Source organism: Melanerpes formicivorus, unplaced genomic scaffold, assembly GCF_026170545.1.
Source record: "Melanerpes formicivorus ecotype bairdi unplaced genomic scaffold, bMelFor1.0.p_v2 SCAF_4, whole genome shotgun sequence".
In the NCBI taxonomy this organism is placed as follows: domain Eukaryota; kingdom Metazoa; phylum Chordata; class Aves; order Piciformes; family Picidae; genus Melanerpes; species Melanerpes formicivorus.
Window position 1 is genome coordinate 22,548,061 of NW_027142356.1, and position 23,214 is coordinate 22,571,274.

Sequence of the window (23,214 nt, forward strand, 5' to 3'; positions counted from 1 at the left end):
CCTGTGACATAAGCAGAAAGTCTTTCCAACTCTTTGCAAGCAGCGCAAAACTGCTTCCTGATACTTACCCTTGGGAGCCAGAAGACATGTCAGTGTGTCAGCTCAGACATAGCAGTGCCAGCTGGATTAAGTCTGGGCACTCTTCTCCTAACACCCCCTGGGAAAGGCTGGCAAGGGAAAGCAGTCAGAACTATATTTGCAGTCTTTGGAGCAGGAGGCACAATACCTGTGTAATTGAAAGCAGAATGATTGCATCCTTTTGTGCTCCTAAAGGCAGAGCCTTGGCATGTGCTGCTAGCCCCTGTGCTTTAATTTGGCTTGCAGGGTTTTAGGTATTCTTCTTCAAACTACAATGAAAAGGAAAGTTATAATGAAAAATAAATCATGTTATCTTTGTCATGTTCCATGTCAGTCCTGCCCTGGCAGCAGCTCAATAATCTGGTTAGATCTTCAGACAGAAAGTTTAAATACAAAGGAGTTTTTCTGTCAGGCTATCCCTGCCCTGGCATTGTGGCAGAGCATGATAATGCTGTGTAAATAGTTACTTATTCAACGGCCAGCCTTCAGAAGTGCCTCTGCCAAGGAAGCATGCTTGTGGGGTTTTTTAGTCTTAATCTTTCCAGAAACATACAGTCAGAATAACATGATGGTGGTTTGCTGCCTTAACAGAGGAGGGAATAGCAGGGAAGTTTGCAGGCTAAGACACCAAGGCTTCTTCTAATAATATGGAAAGTTTTGTCTTTCTAGAACAGCAGCATCATCATGACTGACCAGGAGAAAAGCCCTAATTTTTCCTAGAATAGTCCTGTTTGAGTACTTGACTCCCAAGGAAATTGCATCAAGAGGAAGCAGCTTGTCTGCAAGGCAAAGCTGGGCAAGGCAGTTCCTTTCTTACTTCGAGCTTTCTTGGGTGAGATGTAAATAATTTATTTCTGACAGGATCATTAGGATTTTCCATTAGTACATAACTATAAACCAGTAAATAGCAGCTTTTTGCACTCTCTTCCCAAGACCACTATGGCAAACACACAAAACCCCATGATCAGCATCACATAAACTTGTTACTTCAAAATGAAAACACACTCAGAATGGGTCACCCCAGCCACTGCTGCTGGCTCCCCAGATCTGTGTGGGGCTGAATGCCAGTCAAGCACACTGACATGTAGCTCAGCTGCACACAAATACTGGGCACACAGCAGGATCAAGCATGCCTGTCACAGTACTTCCTGGCAAGCCTCTCTCAGTGTGCATGGGGGAGAGGTTTTTATGTAAATACATCTGGTTAAATAAGCATAACATCCTCCAAGCACTGCCCAGGGCTTCCTATGGCCCTGCAAAAGAGGGCCAGCTCCCAGAGAAGATGCAGGGATGGGAACCACACGTGGAAGCAGGTACCCAAGACCCACAAAGAGGCTGCTCAGAGCAGCCTTGACTTTAGCTTTTCTTACAGGCTAGCTTGGCTATACCAGCCCTTATATTTCCCATATTCATAACCCCAAATCTCCACAGGCACTCCACAGGGAGCCTAAACACACTGTAGGTCCCAGGTACCTGAAAAACAAAATCATGGTACCAGGACCTCAAAGGCCAGCCTCTCATCACCTGGACCTTTGTCCAGGCTCTCAGCTTGCTGCTGCTGCTGAGGATCCATCCCCTGAAACAGGCATAACTGGGGAATCATCTTTCCTTTTAATGTATTTTCTGTGATTTTCATACTGTTAATTGGTTCAACATTATCAACATAAAAAGCTACTTCTTTTTTTATACACCCCCCAGGAAATAACTCTGTGTAGCTTTCTGAAGTACCAGAAGGACTTTTTAAAATTTGCCTTATGTGTATTGCTCTCCTGTTGTGTCCATCAGGTTGCTTTGCTATATCCCCACCATATGACAGAAGTCATCTGTTTCAGGCTGCCCAGAGCAGTATTTGGTGACATAAAACATCTTGCCATTTTCTAAGAAAATGAGGTGCCGTGCCTATTGCAAAACAAGGATTTTGCAGGTTTCCTAGAAGAGCTGCAACCACTTTCATTTCTGGCCTCCCAGGAGGCACTAAACCTTCCTGTGCAGAGATGGTGCTATCCCTGCAGCCTGTCCCTAGCCATTGGGGCCACTGTAGGTACCCAGGGTTGGAATCCTCAAGTACCCTACAAAGCACTGGCTGAAGTATAGAAAGACAGGAAGAGAGAAGAATGGGAACTCTTATGCTCACTGTTGGATGGCATCTGCTTCATTTCAGCTCACCACAAGAGAAAATACCCTGACACAGCCCACCAGGTGCAAGCCATCACTGGCAGGCTGTTGTGAGGAAGTTAGCTTTTAAGATCCTGGTACTGGAATTTCCTGCAAGGAGGCAAAATGGCTTTGCTCAGCTCCAAGGAAAAGCTGCTTTGAGAGATGCTGGGGGAAAAGACACACATGTAGGTGCATTTCAGTGCAGGAAAGGTCCAGTAAACCTTATCTTGCCTCATTGAGAGGAATTCATGGACATGCCTTGTGCCCAGTCAATCTAGTGCTAATATACTGGAAAAGTGCTTTGGGATTTGGGTGTGGGGGGTTTTGTGTGCTTTTTGGTTGGTTGGGGGCTTGGGGTTTTGGGGTTTGTTTGTTTGTTTCTGGGGTTTATCTTTTAATTTTGGTTTGGTGGGGTTTTTTTGGGGGGGAGGGTGGTTTGGGGCAAAGAGATTGTTCTGTATATGGTTTGATGGGGTTGTTTTTGTAATGGAAGGGGAAAATTCCTGGGAAGAGGACCAAATCATTGTAGAACCAGAGAGAGTTTGTTTCCCGTACATAGATGGAGAACACTGTGCTGGGATGCAGAGATACATATTTGACTGCCTGTTATAAAAAATAATAATAATAAAAGTTTAACAGTTGGTCAAGAGTCTGAGCAGGAAATGAATCAGATCATTATCATATGCCATAAAAATATCAGGATTTTTGTATTCGTTCCAAAAAAGACAATGCCAGGATATGTATTTTGCACAGGTAGTTTGGGAAAGATTTTGGATGTGACAGGGTATTTGAGAAAGAGAAAAGCAGTCCACTCAAAATCTTATTTTCAGTTATTCAAGAACTCAGAAGCTCTCTGTTCAATGCAAGTGCAAGTACTTTAGATGACTCATCAACTAGCAAAGCTCCGTGTTGAAAAACAAAACCAAAAGCAAGCAAAACCAGGAAAAAGTCAAATTATCTATTTCTCAGGATGTTGGGGTTTGGGTTTTTTTGCACTGGAAAAAATGACCGATTTCATTAATTTCTTGCAGAGATTGTTGCTATTGTATCATCTTGCAATTGTATAATTCTTAAACCAACTTTTTAGAAGCTTGAATACAACTGAGTTGAGAGCACCCATGAAAAATATTATTCCTACTAAAAGTTAAATTCTTGATCATAATATGATGTCAGTGTTTGAAAAGTATATGTTGACTCTGATGGAGCCACCAAAACATCTTCAAATAGTAAGATATTTCTAGTATCTGACAATTCTCTTACTTTCCAGACTTGAACATGATTGAAAACAGAGATCTCAAGCTGATTTTCAGATACACACTATTTTAATAATGCCTCCTAAATCATGCTCAGTTTGCACTATTTTTGCTCTCTGTAAGCTTTCCTGAGTGTAGCAGTACCACCTTAGTAACACTAGATTCAGAAGGGACAGTTTAATTCTTGTGCCTGCACTGCAACAAAACTTTTGTCTTTATCACAGTACGTACAGAAAGAAACGCTCCATACTAGGGGATCAGCCTCCAAAACAAGGTGCTATAGAATAGAATAGAATAGACCAGACCAGACCAGACCAGGTTGGAAGAGACCTTCAAGATCAACGCATCCAACCCATCATCCAACACCATCTAATCAACTAAACCATGGCACCAAGTCTCCTCCTAAACACCGCACCACCTCCCTGGGCAGCCCATTCCAATGGGCAATCACTCTATGAAGAATTTCTTCCTAATATCCAGTCTAAACCTCCCCTGGCACAGCTTGAGACTGTGCCCTCTTGTTCTGGTGCTGCCTGCCTGGGAGAAGAGACCAACTCCCACCTGGCTACAACCTCCCTTCAGGTAGTTGTAGAGAGCAATAAGGTCTCCCCTGAGCCTCCTCTTCTCCAGGCTATGCAACCCCAGCTCCCTCAGCCTCTCCTCACAGGGCTTGTGCTCCAAACCCCTCACCAGCTTTGTTGTATTTGCAAAGTTACCCAGACATGGTATATAAGGCATAGCTGTACCTTGGTAATGCAAGTATGTTCCAGATAGTCTGAAGACACCTGCAGCAAGCCCTGGGGTGGCTTACCATGTTCTCCCAGAGTCCTGCATTTAGTCAACAGCTTTGATGTGAAATGTTTCACTTTCTTCAGGTTTTGTTTCAATCAAATGTTTCTGCCACATCACAGTGTCTGTTTGAAGGGAACAGTCGTTTCTTAGCAATGATGTCCCTTTACTCCAACTGTGATGGTCCAGAAACCCTGCCAATCCTGCAGACCTTTTAAGCAGAACTTAGGAACTCCAGCAAAGACCAGAACTCTGGTACAGCAGGTGACTCTAAGCACACAGTAGAATAGAATAGAATAGAATAGAATAGAATAGAATAGAATAGAATAGAATAGAATAGAATAGAATAGAATAGAATAGAATAGAATAGAATAGAATAGAATAGAATAGAATAGAATAGACCAGGTTGGAAGAGACCTTCAAGATCATCGCGTCCAACCTATCACCCAACACCACCTAATCAACTAACCCATGTAACCAAGCACCCTGTCAAGTCTCCTCCTGAACACCTCCAGTGACGGCGACTCCACCACCTCCCCGGGCAGCCCATTCCAATGGGCAATCACTCTCTCCGTGTAAAACTTCCTCCTGACCTCCAGCCTGAACTTCCCCTGGCACAGCCTGAGACTGTGTCCTCTTCTTCTGGCGCTGGCTGCCTGGGAGAAGAGACCAACCTCTGCCTGTTTACAACCCCCCTTCAGGTAGTTGTAGAGAGCAATAAGGTCACCCCTGAGTCTCCTCCTCTCCAGGCTAAGCAGCCCCAGCTCCCTCAGTCTCTCCTCATAGGGCTTGTGTTCCAAGCCCCTCACTAACTTCGTTGCCCTTCTCTGGACTCGTTCCAGCAAGTCAACATCCTTGCTAAACTGAGGGGCCCAGAACTGGACACAGTACTCGAGGTGTGGCCTAACCAGTGCAGTGTACAGGGGCAGAATGACCTCCCTGCTCCTGCTGGCCACACTGTTCTTAATGCAGTAACAGAGGACAAAAAACCACAAGTAAACAAAAATCAAATCCACTTTTCACTAGAAAGCAAGTAAGGGATTTACACCAAGACTGCAATGGGGGTGGGGGGTGGGAGTGTGTGCATGTGTCATAGTAATGCTACAGAGACTTTTGTAGATTGTTCCTCTGGAACCTGATCTAGGCAAACCTGCTTTAGCAGGGAGGTTGGAGTAGTTGGACTAAATGATCCCCAGAGGTCCATTCCAATCCCTAGAACTCTGTGATCCAGTGAAATATCATGGGGGAGAAGGAGTGTAGTGGTGTGATGCTTTAGCCCCCACACGCACTAACAATAAAGCCCAGATAAACTCAGATGGAGAAGCGAATGGAAAGCTGTATTTTACAAGCAATAATGAAATGCAATGAATGTATACAAAATATATAGTATTTACAACAGTGTTAAAGAAAAAAAAAAAGGCAGTAAAAACAAGCAATGTTGATCTCAACAGCTGGAACTACAGGACAAGAACAAGTAGGTTCAAAGATAACCATAAGTGCACAAAATTTGTCCACCTGATGTCTGTTCCACTGTGGGAAAGAGCATCAAATTAGATACACTCTCTTACCTTGTTAATTCAGGTGATGCTTCTCCAGTGCTGAAGTTGCTGTGAGGTCTGCACAAGCAGGCACAAGATCTTTGTTTCTTTGGATCTCAGCACCCAATGTTTAACAGCTCTTACTCAATAGATCACAGTATCACCAAAGTTGGAAGAGACCTCAAAGATCATTGAGTACAACCTGAAATAAAGAGTTGGATTATCCAGACAAATACAGTGCTCTTTAACCCATTCTGTAGGTGGTTATACCTCCCCTGGCACAGCTTGAGACTGTGTCCTCTCATTCTGTCACAGGTTGTCTGGAAGAAGAGACCGACCCCCACCTGGCTACAGCCTCCCTTCAGGTAGTTGTAGAGAGCAATAAGGTCGCCCCTGAGCCTCCTCTTCTCCAGGCTAAGTTACATTTGCACTTTTTTCATGTGCTATTTTTACTACATCACTTTAAATTAATTTTCTGTATATTCCATGATTAATAGGTTCAACAAATTTCTTTAAAATCGGTCCTCCAGAGTGCTTCATTCCTCTGGGGTTGGTTCTTTGAACTCTGTTGCCAGCTCACATCTGGGATCAAAAAGCCAAGCAAAACATACTGAGATGCATGACCCTCTGCTGAAAGGACTCCCTCTTGGTCATCTCTCTGGTTTCTACATATTTCTATTTGATAGTGTCCCCTCTAATGTTTGCAAAGCTTTCCAGCTGAATAGCACTTTTCAAAGTCACTAACAAAAAAGCAGAGAGTGATGTGAGGAAAGATGTATAAAGTGAAGGATGGACTCTTCTACTCTTGAGCAGTCTAATTTTTTCCATAAAACAAGTTCCCCTCACAACTTACCGTGATGAAACACAGTCTGTGAATGAGTTTGACTTGTTCCCTATTTCTGCAGGTGGAGAAATGCTGTCTCCAGGCTGGGTAGTCCCCTTTTTTTTCATGGAGATCTTGGCAAGGAGCTAGCAAGCTTGTTTGCAGGACAAAAAACACACTGTGAGCTCATAACTTCTCACCATGTAACAGGACAACATTGATACCACTGACTCAGTCTGGGTAAATCATGCTTGCAACTGGATTAAGGGAGGAGGGAGTGTTTCCATCCAATTTGGCTCTGTACCCTTCCTTCTGTCCAAACAGCCTCCTGGTAGTGAAGGAACTGCTTTGTGCTCCACTTTGCCTTTTACTCCTACTAGCAAACCCCCAAAAGAAACACCCCCCTTCCCCAGGAATGCCAACAATCATAAAATAATGCCTCTCCATTTGCTTTCCCTATCTCTGCTGGCACAACAACTACACACTCTGCCAAAGTTAACAAACAGGCACGTTAATCCCGCCTCTTATGAGGGAGCCTTTCCAGACCTGCCTAAGCTTTCTCCTGGTGGCCACATAGAGGGCAGATTTCTCACAGGGTGACTCCTGATAAGACTATCTGCAGAACAGCAAGAAAGCACCTAATCTAATGACTACAGCGCTTGAGGGCAAACTCTTCCATGTGGCTGGCTTTCTCATTTGCAGTTTCTCATTCAGGTAGTTTACTTTGGCTGGTTGTCCTTGTCCTTGTCCTCAACACAGAAACCAAGAAACACCCAAAAATAAATTGAAAAAAATGTAATGTCTGCCCAAGGATCAGCATTACTCAGGCCAGATCCTGCCATCCTAATGGCAGCAAAACCTCCTAGGGGTGAAGGACACCCCCAGCATGGAAGACAGCTGGAATGGGGAGCCTTGCTAAGATGTCAGTACTCAGTGCTGCCCACCTTGTGCAATCACTGCCACACCTGCCTGCACAAGCCTTTGGAAATCATGGGCTGAGCCAGGGCCTCACCCCAGCTGCCCTCGAGGCTCATCACTGTGCCTCAGATACTCCTCTGTCCTGTTCTACCCTTAAAGTTTTACACTTTCCACTCCAGAGTTCAGCCAGGGAGTTTCCTGTCTCATGCTTTTCCCTGTGACTTTTCCCTGTGAAAGAGAACAATCCAGGTAAAGCTCTGCCTTTAACAGTATTTACCCTCCAGTAATGCAGTAAGGCATAGACACCTACTGCATTTTAAAGAGGAAATTGGATACCAAAGGTGCTGTAGTGCCTTCTGTCTGTAGTGGGGCTGGCATCCACCCATCCTTGCACTGCTACATCTCCTCTGGGTCTGAAAGCCAGAAGATGAGACAAGCCAGAGACAACAAGATCCCCCAGGCTCCCCACCCCCCACCAAAAGAGAAACAGCCAAAAGGCCAAATGCCAAAAGCCAGGTCAGCACAAGTATGGACGCTAAATCTGGCCTGCACATTGGGCAGGCAGCAGGACAAGGCTGCTCCTGCATACAGAGGTACTGACTTTGCTTGGCTCTGGCAGCCACTAGCTTGTGTTCGAGAGGCTGTAACAGTGGGAAATGACCAAGACAAGATGTCACAATTGCTCCTTTTCCTACAAAAGCAGGATACATACAGAAATTCAGGACAGATACTCCATGGCTGTCCCAGTTCTGTGGCAGAAGGGAATTCTTTGGAACCCAACAGCTCCCTAGACCTCTGTAAATTCTCCTATGATTGAGATACACAAGAAAAGGAGGTGCTACTTTCTCTTTTTTTGGATGTGTCTCCTGAAGGAGCCAAGATGATTAGGAAGTGGATCAAGCCTCTTAGAAAACATATGAGTGAGAGCTCAGCCATGGGTTACCAGAAGGGATGGTTGGCACCAGCTGTGCTGAAACATCCTGAGCATCCTCCAAAGCAGAGCCAGAGGCCCAAGAATTTCTTGTAAACCCCTGGGCCTCCACATATGAGTGCCATCTGAATATGGGACACTCAAGAGCTAAATGCTGAACACTTCCAGCAGGATCTCACACTTTGCCCAAGTTTGTCTCTTGGTTGTCACTAAGGTAAGACTGTGTTGTCTAATTCTTAAAGCATATTACTAATGTGACTTGTTGATGATCCACCTACCAAAAGAAAGTGAACCTTCTTTTTATTGGTTTTTATTTTATTTTTTTTATCTCTTTATTGTAGGAAACACATTGAGATCTAATGGACAAGATGGAATTTGAGGGAAAAGTCCCTGCCACAAATTTTTTGCACTATGTTGAAAGGTAACATTGACCTCCAGCTTCTTACATAGGCCTTCTGGAAACTCAGCCACAAGTCACTTTTGAGGGGATGCACAGAAGAAGGGTACCATTACCAGATCCAGAGATTTCATAACTATGCTCTATGTTTCCATCTCCACTGCCCAAAATATACTTTTCAATCAAGCTAAGTAAAAGGTTAGACTCCTTAAAACCAAACATGCACGCATGTAACAAACAAACCAGGCAAATGAAACAGAAACCTGTGTTCTGGGAAGCCGAGTTTCAGTAAGATAAGAGTCACGGCACACACAATGGCATTCCTCTCTGATGGCAAAGGGTTTGGCTTACAGAGCAGAGTAACAACACACAGGAGAGTGACTTTAAACCAGTGTTCAGTTTTTGTGGAAAACAAAAGCATCTTTTTTGCAGATAAACTAATATAAAGTCAGTATCTCCCCTAAGAGCAAACTCTAAAGGTCTGGGCTCCCCCTACCTTGGGTGGAAAAAAAGCTTCTTCTGCCCTCAGAATAAATTGTACAAGTAGAGGCCAGTTTTCTGAATTTGCAGCAGCTGGCACACCTGCTGCTGGGCTGCTCTGCAGCTCCTGTAGGTTCTGTCACGTTTGACCTCATGTGCACAACCTCTCCAAGGGACCATGTGGAAGCACAGACCTAGTTTGTACCAATCTAAGTCAGACATCCTATTGTCTGTCTTCTCCTATTTTTCTGGACCTTAAAACAGATACCCACGAGTAAGCAGATTGATCTAAACAGGGGTGGATACTGACATACTTAGCCTCTTGGGGAGACCTGGGCAGCTCCAGAGGCTTCCTACTTCTTCCTCTCATGAAACACTTATTCATCAGACACTCTCCCAGAGCCCAGACTTGCAGACTTCTTTTAATATTTGCAATATGTTTGAGGCAACACTGGGTCCACAGTAGTAGTAATTAAAAACCCCTGAAACAACCAAACAAAACCAAACCAGAGCACTCATTAGGCTTTATTCACTGCAGGAATACATGGGGAAATTTGAAATCAGCAAGTCAGTCCCATTACTGTAAGGATATATTTGGTCTGTCATCTATTAAAATGCATGACTGCATGCACCTGGCAAGTGCTTCAAAGTTGTTCTTTTGATCTTTGCAAAGATAAAACTGCAACATTTTTGTAGGTATATGAGAACATTAGTTACTGGACTAGTTAAAAATCACTTAAGTTTTGAAACTGGTGCCATCTGTTTCCTGTTTTTATTTATTGAATTCAATACTTGGTCCCTCTCGGCAACTTCTCTAGTCCCTCTTTACAAAATACCAGTGATACTTTGGCCAAGACAGCTGCTTTCCAGATCTGTAGATGGGGCTGGTCAACTGACAAAAGACTACTCAGATGAATGGAAGCAAAGAGGAGGACAGAAGAAAGGCCATCTAAGAGCCTTTCACTCATCCCTCAGGTCAGCTATTCAGAAAGAGTAGTGTCTTGGTTAGGCTTCAGGTTTCTCTATTATGGCAAATAATGTACTTGCAACAAAAAAACAAACCTGCTGCTTACTGTGATTCAGTTATGTAAATAATTTTGGAGAACCCTCATAGACTTATATTTCACTAAGGAAACTGATGAATACAAGTTAACAAACGGTTGGAAACATTTCTGCAAGCCATTATTTGGTCCTCAGCAAACCATGTATGATAAATTACCAAAAGCCTTTCAAGTGAACAGAAATGTTCTTTGCTTACCAAAAAACCCAAACTCTTCACCAATCAGTGAATGTGCAGGCCATCTATGAAAGGCCTTTCTTGATGACACATTGTGAGATGAGGGCTTCCAACAGTTGCATATTGCTGTAAGGTAGCAACACAGAGCTCAGGTATTGCAAGGAAAATTCATAACTGTGCATGTGAACCTTGCTCAGAAGGCAGAAACACTTATGGCCATGAAAAATTTGTGTCATCATGAGCTCAGCCCCCACAGGCATCCACCCTTGGAATCTCCAACAGGTCTTTAAGTTGTCTCGTGTTTCTGCTTGTGATTGAGAGCATCCCTCTGCTAAGCCGTGGACAGCTCAGGCCAGGCCATGCAGAGCTACAGTGTTCAAGGCTACAAACAAAAGCATAAGCAAACCCTGCATACCAGGAGAGAGGGAGATCAGGTGTGCTCACCATGATGTAGCAGTGGTCAAAGTGATAGCAACGCACTGGAAGAAAACTGCTCAGCTACGTGTTCATGAGAGCAACATTGTGGGAATATTGTACAGCTGAGCCTTGCTTAGGCAGAAGATACCTTGAGTCTGCTTTCTTGAGCCCTGGCAAAAGTATTCCATGCCAAGGGCATACAGAGAAGAATTACTGAACTTAGTACTCAAAGTCATTTGGACATGCTTGAGGTCCTTAGCCAATGGGAAGGGGTGGTTGATGCCTAATTAAAAGCTAACAATTGAGGGAAGAACACATGCAGGGGCTTTCATCAGCAGAAGTAGGGCTGACATCTCTGGCCAACAACTGCTAGTTGTTTGCAGAGAGACTGATCAATCTGCAGGCAACTATGGAAAGATCAGATTGAAATTAAACCGATGCTGAGCTCCAGAAACTACACACAAACTGTTGGTCACACTGCTGAAAAACACGAAAGTAACCAAGGTGGAGGGAAGGGCTTCCCACGCTGCCCCAGAAACAGTAATGAGGTTATTTTCCATTCTCTCATGAGCGCCGCACACCCTGTTCAGAAGATGCACATACTGTCAGGAGCTGACCTGGAAGAAGGGTGAACCAGCTTGCATGCAAGTGGCTACATGAGCACTGCTGAGATGCTGCCTTGCTCATGTGAACACTGCTGAGAAGTAGTAAGCTCCCATGAGCACGCTCTTCTCGTTGGTCTGAGGAGAGTGGTGGGAAGGTTCACTTATCAGTCTCAGAATCTGGTTTGTGCTCTTCAGCATTTCCTATGCCCCACTGCAAAACACCTTTCATCTAAACAGGCTGTGCTGAGTGAATGAAGAGAAACATTTCTTTCCCTATATTAGAACCATCAATTGCAGGAGGTCCTTGTAGGGCACTGATGACCAAGAATTTCACTGCAACACCTCAGCGTTGTGTGAGGAGATTATTTCTAGCTTCAAGACAGCCTCACAGCACCCACTGATCCCCAGCCTGGCAAAGGCAACCTGCCTTCCACATCATCTCTGGGAGCCACAGCAGGTCCAGCACACAGACTTTCTCCACATGAAGACGTGCAAAAGCACGAGCTTCCCTTCACAAACTGTACATTAAGTCGAAATTAAAACCAAACAGCTTCCAAGCAAACTGAGCATTTTGTCAGTGTGGTTGGAAAAATGAGGTATGGCAGAGCCTGTCACCCCACAGCTATATCCCAGAGTACAGTGGGAACAGTCAGCATACAGCCGGTCGCCTTCTCCAAATCACTGCACAGGAGTGGGGTCTACTGAAGACGTTGGAGGCTTTGGGGCTTTTTGGTAACTCACTGAGGTGACATGCTCCTTCCATGAGATGTATATGCACACACTCAGTTGCAAGCCAAGCCTAGCTGTTGGTAGTTCAGCTGACAATGATTAAATAAAGAGTTTATGCTACATGAGCAGCTCACCCACACCAGATAGAACACCTCATCTGGCACCAGTTTGTATACAGGGGAGGCTCCTCATTCCAGGCCACCATGGTCTCTGCTTGTGCAGATTGCTGACAGCCTCCAAACAACAAAAACTCCAGAGAGGTGTATGGGGCTGCACAGAAAAGCCAAATTGCTATTCCCTCCAGAGAGGGCCGCAAAAGTCCAAAACAAACCAGGAAGCAGCTCCAATGCACAAGCAAGGGGAGTGGTCAGGCTGCCTTTCAGAGCAATCACAAAGCTGGAAAAGGTTTAAGAATTTGTGCTGGTACTATTATTGGGGAAACTGGAAAAATTAAATACAGCAAAGATCATGGGGCAAAGTGAGCTGCATGGTCTGCAATCCAGAGTGACAAAGGAGACATTTTTGTCATGCAGGTACCAACAGAGTTCTTGCAGGGAAGCTCACTCCAAAGATGGAAGGAGAAGTTTGCAGCAGCAGGGGAGTACCTGTGTTCCTTGCATTAGCTACTGAGGAGAAGGCATGCTCCCAGGACCTCACCCACATCACCACCTCCTAGGGCTCGGACAGTAAATCCTTGCCCTGTTCCACCCTTGTCACTTGCATGTCATGGGGCAGAGCATAGGTCATCCACTGCCTCCTCCATGTGCTCCAAGACAGGGAGTGTTCCTGAATCTCATCTAGCAGAGCCTCCTTCAGTACAGGACATGGCAACTGCCCCAATCAACACCAGGGACCTCTTCCTCCAGCTGGAACACTTACCTCTGCCAGTCCTTCACCAGTCAGGACGGCAGGGTGAATGTTGCATCACTACTGAGACAGAGAACAACTGCGCCAGCACAGCAGTTCTGGGGAGACCGTGACCCTCAGCCCACCCCAGAATGCTGGAAGAAGAGGGTGCGGCAAGTCCTGCCCTGAGTCATTTGCCTCATAGAGGTGGACGGACTGAACGAGACAGAACAATCCAATGTTCAACTACAACATGCCCAGAGTGACAGCCAGCTGCCACCATGCAGCTTGTCCACAAATTGCTGAAGCAAAGCAAGTACGTGGAAAGAGCAAAAGAAGACGGAAGTGACTTGGTGACTAAGAAAAATAGTGAGTGAGTGTTCCCTGAGGCTGGAAAGAAAAGCGAGCAAATGCTGGGAAGCAACGCCCAGCCTGCCACCCGGCAGACCGGCCAAGAGCTCACCGGGGTGGAGGGCAGCGCAAGCGCCCTGGGATCGATCCTGCGCTGCTGCCGCGGCCGCGGCCACGGACCACCGGGTGGCAACGGAGGCTGCTCCCCGAGGCAGAGAGAAGCTGGGTGCTGGAACTGAAGGCACTGCCAACCCAAGTACAGGTGGCGAGCAGCTCCCCTCCTTTGCCTCTTCCGCCCTTTTCAGCGGATGATTATAGTTAACAGCTCTCTTTAGTGAGCTCGTTTGCCCGCGGCTATCATACCTCTCGGCTTGCAGGCTGCTCTCTGGAAGTGCAACAGCAAGCTGCTTCCTCCTCATCGCTCCTTCAAGCGGCTGGAACGGCCCTACACACCCAGGTCCAGCTGCAAGAGCCGTAGGACAGGCCCTCGATTGCCACAGCGCGTTGTGACCGTCATGAACGCATGCAACAAGCACGGTCCCCAGATGAGCCTGCCTTAGGGGATGTGTACGGTCCCCCACATGCTTTGAACCCCACGGGCAATATTTGCAATCTGGTCTGGCCAGTTCGTTGCTCCCAGGTGGTTCAAATACGGCTCCCAGTCTGGACCGGTGGCTGTCAGGCTGCTGAACAGTCTAAATCGCTCCATGCAGAAGCAAGCGCAACACAATTACCAGTCCCATTTAGCAACAGGGTCCCGGTGGAACACTACCCACTCTTAACGTGGAAGCTGCGTTGGGTGCTCCTTTTCCCTTAGCTGCAGGAGAGGCTTGCGGCAGCTGAACACCCCTGCAGCAGATGCTGGTGTTGACAAATGTACCTACAAACCTTCACAGAATGTGTAAGGAGTGTTCTCTGGCTTCAGGATGGAAATACCGGACCAAGCAGGCAAGCTTGTCCAGGATGCCCCGTGCAAATCAAGAACAGTGATAATTCACTACCCCCAGTTCCCAGTGCACATCTAAAAAGCCACAAACTTGCAGTGAGTGGGAAACAAACGGTGGCTATTGCTTCCCCCAGGTCTCTTCTTGATAAAACACTGAATATCCTGAGTTCATGTAGTACATAGAGTGGGATAGAAATCAACACTGAATGTTTGGAACTGACCATGATTTTTTATTTCCCCTATCACGAGCCCTACCCGTAAACCCTACTGTTCCAGTTTAAGAGAGTTTTGTTTGGGTTTGCTGTTTTGTTTGTTAAGCATTTACTGGGTTAATAGAGCACGTAGTTTCTTTAAAAATAAACAAACAAATAAATCAAAAGGTACCAGTTACAGCCTAATCAGTGACACTTCTGATCCTCCTAGAAGGAATTCCTGGCACTAGGCAAAAAAAAAAATAATAAATTAGGCTTTACTTTGCTCAAGACAATGAGATGTCTTTAATACAACCTCTCTAGTTTCACTCCGTGATTATAACCGTTTTGTTACACAGGAACTTGCAGGGGAATTATTTACCTTCCCCTTTACTGCAGGAGGAAATGTTTTTAACTGAGCCCAAATCCATCTGCATTCAGTGGACCGCTAATTAAGGCACAGATGTCTCCTGATGGCAGCAATTATTTCTGGTAACCTTAATAAGCTTGCTACGTTCCTTAGTTATTGTTATGAAAAGTTATATGAACTATTTTGCCGAATACTACACAGGTCCCTGGGGAATTACTTCTGATCGGTTCTGGTTTGATTAAAGGGAGTGATTGTTTTCTTTCTTAGCGATAGTTCTCAAGCCGTTTGCAGCTCATTTCCTTTGCCACTTGCCGGCACTTCAACAATTCTGTACAACTTTTTCACAGGTCTTTTCCATACATTTTTTACTTGTTTGGTGGGGTGTTTTTTTTTTTTTTTTTTTTGGTTGGTTGGTTTTGTTCTCATTGATCTCTACAGTGCATTTACTTCGTTTATTGCTGCTTGCTTGTCTTTCTCAGTGATCTACTCCACCCAGAATATGCACATTGCTTAGGACAGAGACTCGGTGCCAGTCAGAACTCTGTGAGGTTGTTTGTTGCAGATATAAGAAAAGCATCTACTTACACTAACTGAGCACAGCTTTTTAAGTCCTCTCTTCTCTCCCGTGCCTTTGCAGGTCCAAAATTCGATGCACATGCTGTATTCCCTGGATAATGTTCTTGTTGTAACAAACTTCATTGCTTTGCAAACCAAATGATCACTTGCTTGGTTTTTTTTCCTCCATATTTATTGTGTTTGTAAGCCCACTTTATTCCTCCTGAAGTCTCCTGCCATAGGCAAGAGGTGCACAGAAAGTGCCAGTGATTATGACTACTCATGGCTTGGTGCTGCTTTCAGGAGCACTGAGGTTCATATGAACATGTGAACTTTCCTTCAAATCACAAGCAATTACGATTAAACTCCAGAGTAAAATGGATTCCCACCCAACACAATGCATTGTGCAAAGCAGCCAAGAGTCCAGGCACTAGGTTCCTGGTCAAGCCAGTAAAATACCACAGTTCTGCAAAGCATCCAGCAATGATCCCATTTTTGTTACATCAAAACCAAAGGAAGGCTTAGGAGCACCTTCCATGTTGAGCAGTTAAAGCAGGCAAATAAAGCTGGTTTTGACTGTCCCACATAGGTGTGACCTCCTTAAAGCTAACCCAGCTGCATGGGAAAGCATGGTTTACAGGTTGGCTTTCCACAGAGCTTTCTTTGCAGAACTGTTGATTTACTGAAACCAGAGCAGAAATTTGCTGTTTCTGGTGAAACATTTCAAGACCTGGGATGGCATTTCTGGCTGAAACCAGGAAGTCAGCAGAGCTGATCAGGTCAGCAATGCAGCGAGACTGGCAGGGCCAGAATTCAGGTCTGGGAGCTCAGACCGCTGTGTAGCTTTGCCCACAGGCTGCCAGCTATTCGGAAATGTCTTTTCTGCCCTGCCTTCACAGACAAATAAACGTGAAAGCCTCAACATGTCGCTGTCAAACAGTTCTTGTTTTCCAGTCAGCCTGTGTTCAAAGGGCAATTAGTAGCAAAAAGTATGAAACTTGGTCAAGTTCACAGAATCTTTCAAATGGTGACTGGACCCTGGAGGTCTCTATTCTGACCTCCCATGGGAAGCAAGACGGCCACCATCACTAGAACAGGTCTTCTGTGGCTTCATGCAGCTGCATCATTAACACCTCCAAGAACAGAGATCTCTCCACTCCTTGGTCAACCCATTCTCCTGCAGCATCACCTTCCAAGGCAAATCTTTCATGTTCAACTTGAACCTCCCATGCTACAACCTGTGACTGCCATTTGCAGTAACACCTGCAGCCACCACACAAGTTTTGGTTCTACCATCTTTATGCCTCTCCTTCAAGCAGCTAATCTAAGGCTCCACAGACATTCTCTCTTTCTCCAGGCTTAACAAGCCCCCTTGTGGAGGACATCTCTGAATTTAAGGGATGTCTTCCCCTCTTTTTTGATGCCTGAAAGTGAAGATGCCCAGACATGCTCTGCCATGCCAGAAGAAAATGCTCTACAGGAATGGTCAGCAGAGACAGCTTGCACAATGGATTCAGCTCTGACATGGCTGGCAGCCTTTCCCACTCCAAAGATTCAGTCTCCTAACACAAGCTAACAAAAAGCTGTTCTATTTTGTAGAGTGGTGTGTACTCAACTCTCAAAGAAGTATTTGTTCCAGTTCAAGCTCTGGCATTTTCAACAGCAGCACTTAAAAATGCACTGATGCTGCTATTGCAACATGAAGGCTAAAAATATAAACAAAACATCAGGAGACACTCACAAGAGAAGCTCCTGAAATAAATGCTCACTTACCCACACTGCACAAGCATAGCATTGTTCAAGTGACAGCTTGTATTTTTAAGCCAGATAAACAAGCCACAATTCAGCCTTTTTTCTGTTGCCACTAGTTTACAGCCACAAAAAAACTATGTCAGCAGTAGAAGTGGCACCACTTGGAAAATCTTTGATTGGCAACAATAGGCAGGTCCCATATTTCTGTTTGGCACAGATGTGTGATGGGTACACTTGACCACTAGCTGTAATTTGGTACAGCTAGCTCAAGAGCAACAGGCCTCATGCCCTGTGGTGAACCTGAGAGCTGGAAAGCTCCTGGCTCACATAGAAAGAAGTGAAGGAGCCTTGGAAAAACATTCAGAAGGTGGTTTCAAAGCCCAAAATTGCAAGATAACCAAAATCAGAGCTGAAATTAAGACAAATATCTATACTACTGACCAGCAGCCAGCTACTTCACTTTAGAAATATTACCATTAGGATGTACCCAATTTGAGCTCTCCCTAAACTGCAGCTGAACTGCATGGCAGGTGACTCCCTCCTTGAGCAGGGACACTCCTCAAGGCTTGAGATCCCTTACCTGAGACTAAGAGATGGTCGCTTGCCCAAGGTGGAGAGCTCCCTTACTCATAACAGACCCTAAGTGACTGATAGCCTGCTGAATTAATACTAAGGAGACATCACTAATCTGTGTTCCTATTTGATATTAATTTTTATAAACTTAGTATAAATAATTCCATTAGACATACACCTTTGTCCAAGCCTGACACTAAGACTGGACCTGGCTGCACCTAAGTGCCATCAGTTTATAAAGCAAGAGGATCCACTCTGAGCGTTTTGACTCGATGGGAGGGTCTTCCTTACCCTTTGCATCTCCAGCCTCTGCATGAATCACCCGAATTTGATTCTAACTCAATTTTCCTTTGTATGCTGAACTCCATTGAACTTACTGAACACTGACAAATCATTTACCTCAGTAAAACTTCCTGCTGCTTCTCTCTTTTGAGTGAGATGCACTCCACTCACCCACGACAAGATGTGCCTGCTTACAGGTATAAGTTTGCACCTACAAAAATGCTACACCACTCCTACTTTATAACACAGAATGTCAACTTCAGAAGCAAGACATGCAGTACAGGTTCATGGATGTTTTTAAGAACCTAATACTTTCCTTCCACTCAAAAAAAAAATGGGGGAGTTTTACATTTACAGCCTTCACCTGACAATAACACCATCCTAATATACTTTGCTTTTCAAATGCACTGAATGCTCAGACTTCAGTAAAAAAAATTTATTTCCAATATAAAAGTGCCAAAATATCCACCAACATTGTTATCTATTCAACAACCAGCTTACTCTAGTAATCAAAATTGCAAGCATCTTTATTCACATTTTTTAAGTCAAATTCCTTTCACACATTTCCACAGTAACCCGAGTCCCTCGAAAGTGGGAAATTTGCATTTCGATTGGCTGCTGTAGTCCATATGTCCAAGTTCATGTAGGCACGGAAGGGGTTAAACCTCGGATAGTATTCCTGCTTACACATAACTGCCTGGTTCTCCACGTGGGTCGAGTGTTGTGTTGTGGCACTGATGGGGCAGCAGCTTTCATAAACATCACTCTGAGGTGCCCAGATGGAACCAAAAAGTCCAGACATTGGAGACAAGCTTCGGGTGCTTGAGAGGTAGGGCTGCAGGGCAAGATAAAATCAGCATGGGAAACTGCAAAACAGACCATTTGCCACAGAAAACATGGAAATCTAGTACTAAATGCGGGGCAAACAGCATTTATGCAGAGAACTTAGAAAACACATCAGTAGAAAACTACATACAAGTGAACAAAGGAATATGGTTGCTGAAAATACTACAGCAGCCTTAAGTGTGTATGTGCAAAGTCACTTTGATAAACGAAGCCATAGGAGCTCCTCCCTGCATGGCATCGATGTTACTGTGGCAGGAACACAATATGCAGATCTGATCAGGCTCTTAAGAAAAATAAGGTAGAAATAGAAGAAACACGCACCAGAGTTAAAATTAAAAGAGAAGGACATCTGAGAAATTACAAAAAAAAGTCACTTTTTTCACTACTTTCAGTATGTGCCAGTACTGACATTGGGAGCTAGGGAATTTAGTTAGAAAGCTTTGAAAGCTTATAAAGAACCTCCTGGAGGGCAAGATGTGTTAGTCTGTGAGCAAGTCTCTTGGAGAAGGTCATGGAAGTCTTGGGACTTTTAAAAAGTGAATGAAACACTGAAATGTGTTGTGGGGTAAAGCTCGCCAGGGAAATGGACTGAATTATCTAATGTAGTTTGCAATCTCTGCCTTCTGTGTTTCCTGGCATTCCTGAATAAAATATGAAATACAGCCACATTTATTTTAGCAAACAGTCTTCTACCAGTTTTACCAATTCTTAACACAGCAGAATTTTCACTTTTGTACTTGGAAATGCTTCTTGCTGTATTTGGTTAGTTTGCTTCTAAATAAACCTACTGCCAATAAAGGAAAAAAGAAATCCAAAGTAAAAGATTTTGAACTATGAGCAAAAGAGAAAGTGGTTACAATTAACTGAAGTTACTGCACTGGGGTGACATAAATAAAGCTAGTCTGGAGTGTAGCAGGTCAAGTTGGCACTGAGAAATCTGCACAAATCCAGCTTAAAACACTTGGATTTCCTAGGGAAAAAACCCTGTCCAAGACACTGAGAGCAGCTGTCCATTAAGTGCTACAATTTCCAAATCTCTTTGGGTTTTGCTGTCAGCACTTTTTGTGTTTCACCCTCATCTGGAAAGGTTGATTTTGATAGGAAAGAGTCTCAGTAGACTACGCAAGTACAAAATGGTTTTCCATATGTGAGATTATTTTGGTCAATTTACAGGCAAAAGGATCTGTTTTAAAATTTCCCAGACAAGGTCCAGTAACTACCTTGATCAGCAGCTGGGAAAAAGCCAGGCTACCAATGTCAGCATCAAACATGTACATCAGGTTACTTAAAGGATTTGTGAAGAACTAACCCGCAGCAACAGGTAGGGGAAAGACAGGAACGCACTGGGAAGGCTTTGAAGAGGCACACAAAGGCAGTGGCCCTCAGTGACAATACTCACAGTGGAGCTGACATAACTGGCAGGCTCCCATGTAGGTGGCATGTTGGGAGGTACATTCCAGGTGGAGGGACAATTCTGGTCAATGAAGGCTGAATTCTGCACTGCTGCAGTACCTGGGAAACCACTGGGGTAGTTCATGTTTTCTGCAGTTGATAAAAGCAGGAAGACAAAATAAGGCTTTTGCAACATAAACACTACTAACTTTTCCATGCAGGAGCATTGAATCTTCTTGGAGTGAGCCAGGCTGGAACCAACCTAAGCCTTCAGTGAGTTCAGGCAAGCAAAGCAGCAAAGCATAAAAAGTTCTGTTAACAAGACTACCAGTCTGTACTAGGGACCCACTACAAATTGCTATCAGAAGGACGGCATAAAGAGTTGGCAATCTCTCTACTGGAAACCAGTCTTTATAAGCCACAGAACGTGCATGGCAGAGCCTGCCTGGGCTTCATTGCCAACATACCTCAGCTCTAAGCACCCGAGGGACCTCTGTGCTGCCTGTGATACTGTGGCCTGACCTTTAATTATTGCTTAGGTAATGCTAAAGAATTCTATGTTGCTGCCAGTGTGCTTTCTGAGCCAAGAAACTCTAGCCTGGAAAGGTAATTGGTCACAAGAGGCATTCTGTTTCACACGCTGGAAGGCAGAAGTCTGCCAGAAGGGAAACAAAGAAAATTGTGCAAAAAGATTTGTGTAATACTGTGGTCACATGCATTTCTCCCTCTCAGAGTCCTGTATTATTGGCATTTCAAGCTTAATAACTCCATATGAAGATTAGTCTTCTCATCCACCACATGCAGACATTGTTTATTACTACAGAGCACCCGCTCAGCTGGAAACTGTAAAGTCCACTTAAGCAACAAATGTCCAGATGTTTATAAACATGCTCAGCCTTTTCTTCTACAAAAGGTAAGATTAAAATCATGCTCAGTGATAATTCATAAGCTTTATTTCATCCTACCTTCTGAGAAAGCACCGTATTCATTCATCTCTACTGGACAATACATGTTGGAAAACTGGCTGTCACAAGCTGCATTCCAGTCAATGAAGCTGTCCCAAGAAAAAGAAAAGGCTGCTGTCAGAATAACTCACAGAACTTCTGGAAGGAATTGTAAAAAAATATTTAACCTAAAGCTGTTGAATGCAAAATGTCTGTAGCTGGTGATGAGGCTTTTCACATCCTGCTTGCCACTTCTGCCAGTATCTACTCTGTGCAAGTACACACAGTAGATAATCACAACTTCACTGAGAATTTTTTTTCCTCCTCTGACAGGATGAACAACTTGTAATGACAGTTGTAATGACAACTTGTAATGACCAGTTGTAATGACAACTTGTAATGACAAGTTGTAATGACAACTTGTAATGAAGAAGGAACATCTCCCTTTGTGAGGAAATGTTGAGGGAGCTTGGGCTCTTTAGCTTGGAGAAGAAGAGACTGAGAGGTGACCTCATTAATGTTTATAAATATATGAAGGGCAAGTCTTGGGAGGAGAGAGCCAGGCTCTTCTCAGTGATGCCCAATGACAGGACAAGGGGCAATGGGTGCAAGCCAGAGCATAGGAGGTTCCATGTAAACATAAGGAAAAACCTTTTCCACTGTATGACAGAGCACTGGAACAGGCAGCCCACAAAGGCTGTGAAGTGTCCTCTGGAGATATTAAAAATCAACCGGGACACATTCCTATGTGACCTGCTCTAAGCAATTCTGCTCTGGCAGGGGGGTTGGACTGGATGATCTTTTAAGGTCCTTTCCAACCCTTAACATTCTGCAGTTCTCCATTCCTAAAGCATTTGAATGCTTAAGAATAGCAATTAAAATGTGGTTTGCTACTTTTCAACTATATGTGTTGAAGTCTTGTTAAACCATTATGTTTGTTAAACTACACATTAATTTGTAGGGATTGTATGTGTTTTAATTCAAATTATTTCAGCATGTCAAGAAGACTGCTTTTGAAAAGTAATTCTTAAGAGATATGTCAGAAGTGAAATGAGCCCTGCCATGCAGTGAGCCTGAAGTAGCACGAGTAATCTGGGCAAGGTAAGCAATGTAAAAGGATTCCATGTTGTGCTAGTTCAGTTTTACTATTCAGGCAAGAAGCTATGTAATCACTACTATATCTGAATAAATAAATAAACCAGTTTTGCACATAAAGACCTAGTGGAGATAGCTGTATGAAAACAAAGTAGTGTAACACAGAGTCTGCCACAAATCACCATGTATTTCATCTGACTTGAGAGTCTGACTGACCATTGGCCGTTGCTGCCAATCATTAGGGCTGCAGTCTGTTGACAAGTTAGAACTGAGGTCAGCAGGCACATTTGGGTCACAAGACTGTCACTTGAGGGTTTCTGTGTTACCACTGTCACTTCAGATGACAGCATATGACCTGAAGAACTGGTTGTATTTCACTGCCATGTGATGGCAGAGTATTTTGTCTCACTAGTTTGTAGTGTGTCTTTCATTATTAAATTTGCAGTGTGGAAAAACTGAAGAGTAAGAATTACTCAAGTTCATTACTACAGGAAAATCAACCCAAATCTACAGAGTCTGAAACAGTGAGATCTATTGATACTTTTATACTACCTTCAAACTGGACTGCTTGCTTTTATTAAACAATGTCTGTTTATGCCATTTAACTGTAGTACACCCGGGGATATATATTTATCAAGAGGACAATAAGCCTAAGAGTCAGGTGCTCCACCTGGCCATTGAAAAGAAGGGGAAGAAAACAAGAGCTTTCCAAAAAGCAC

General features: G+C 44.2%; 2 protein-coding genes across 7 annotated transcripts in view; both read right to left on the bottom strand.

The window, feature by feature from the left end:
- Positions 1 to 13,979, bottom strand: part of LOC137440741 (toll-like receptor 2 type-1) — a 72,928-nt gene extending 58,949 nt beyond the window's left edge. The window contains exons 1-2 of one of the 4 annotated variants that reach the window (XM_068137251.1): positions 13,913 to 13,979; positions 5,846 to 6,017 (exon numbers count right to left, since the gene is read on the bottom strand). The gene's annotated coding sequence lies outside the window, so the exon portion shown is untranslated. Of the gene's footprint in view, positions 1 to 68; positions 149 to 226; positions 308 to 5,845; positions 6,018 to 13,661; positions 13,824 to 13,912 lie in introns of those variants that run through there. The other 3 variants (XM_068137252.1, XM_068137254.1, XM_068137255.1) reach the window with 3 other exon arrangements.
- A 4,660-nt stretch (positions 13,980 to 18,639) lies between these two features.
- TMEM131L (transmembrane 131 like) overlaps positions 18,640 to 23,214 on the bottom strand; it is an 84,201-nt gene continuing 79,626 nt past the window's right edge. For all 3 annotated transcript variants that reach the window (XM_068137258.1, XM_068137259.1, XM_068137257.1), the window contains exons 33-35: positions 21,422 to 21,510; positions 20,464 to 20,606; positions 18,640 to 19,053 (exon numbers count right to left, since the gene is read on the bottom strand). In XM_068137258.1, the coding sequence (XP_067993359.1) occupies positions 18,775 to 19,053; positions 20,464 to 20,606; positions 21,422 to 21,510 (511 nt within the window). In that variant the 3' untranslated portion in view covers positions 18,640 to 18,774. The remainder of the gene's footprint in view (positions 19,054 to 20,463; positions 20,607 to 21,421; positions 21,511 to 23,214) is intronic.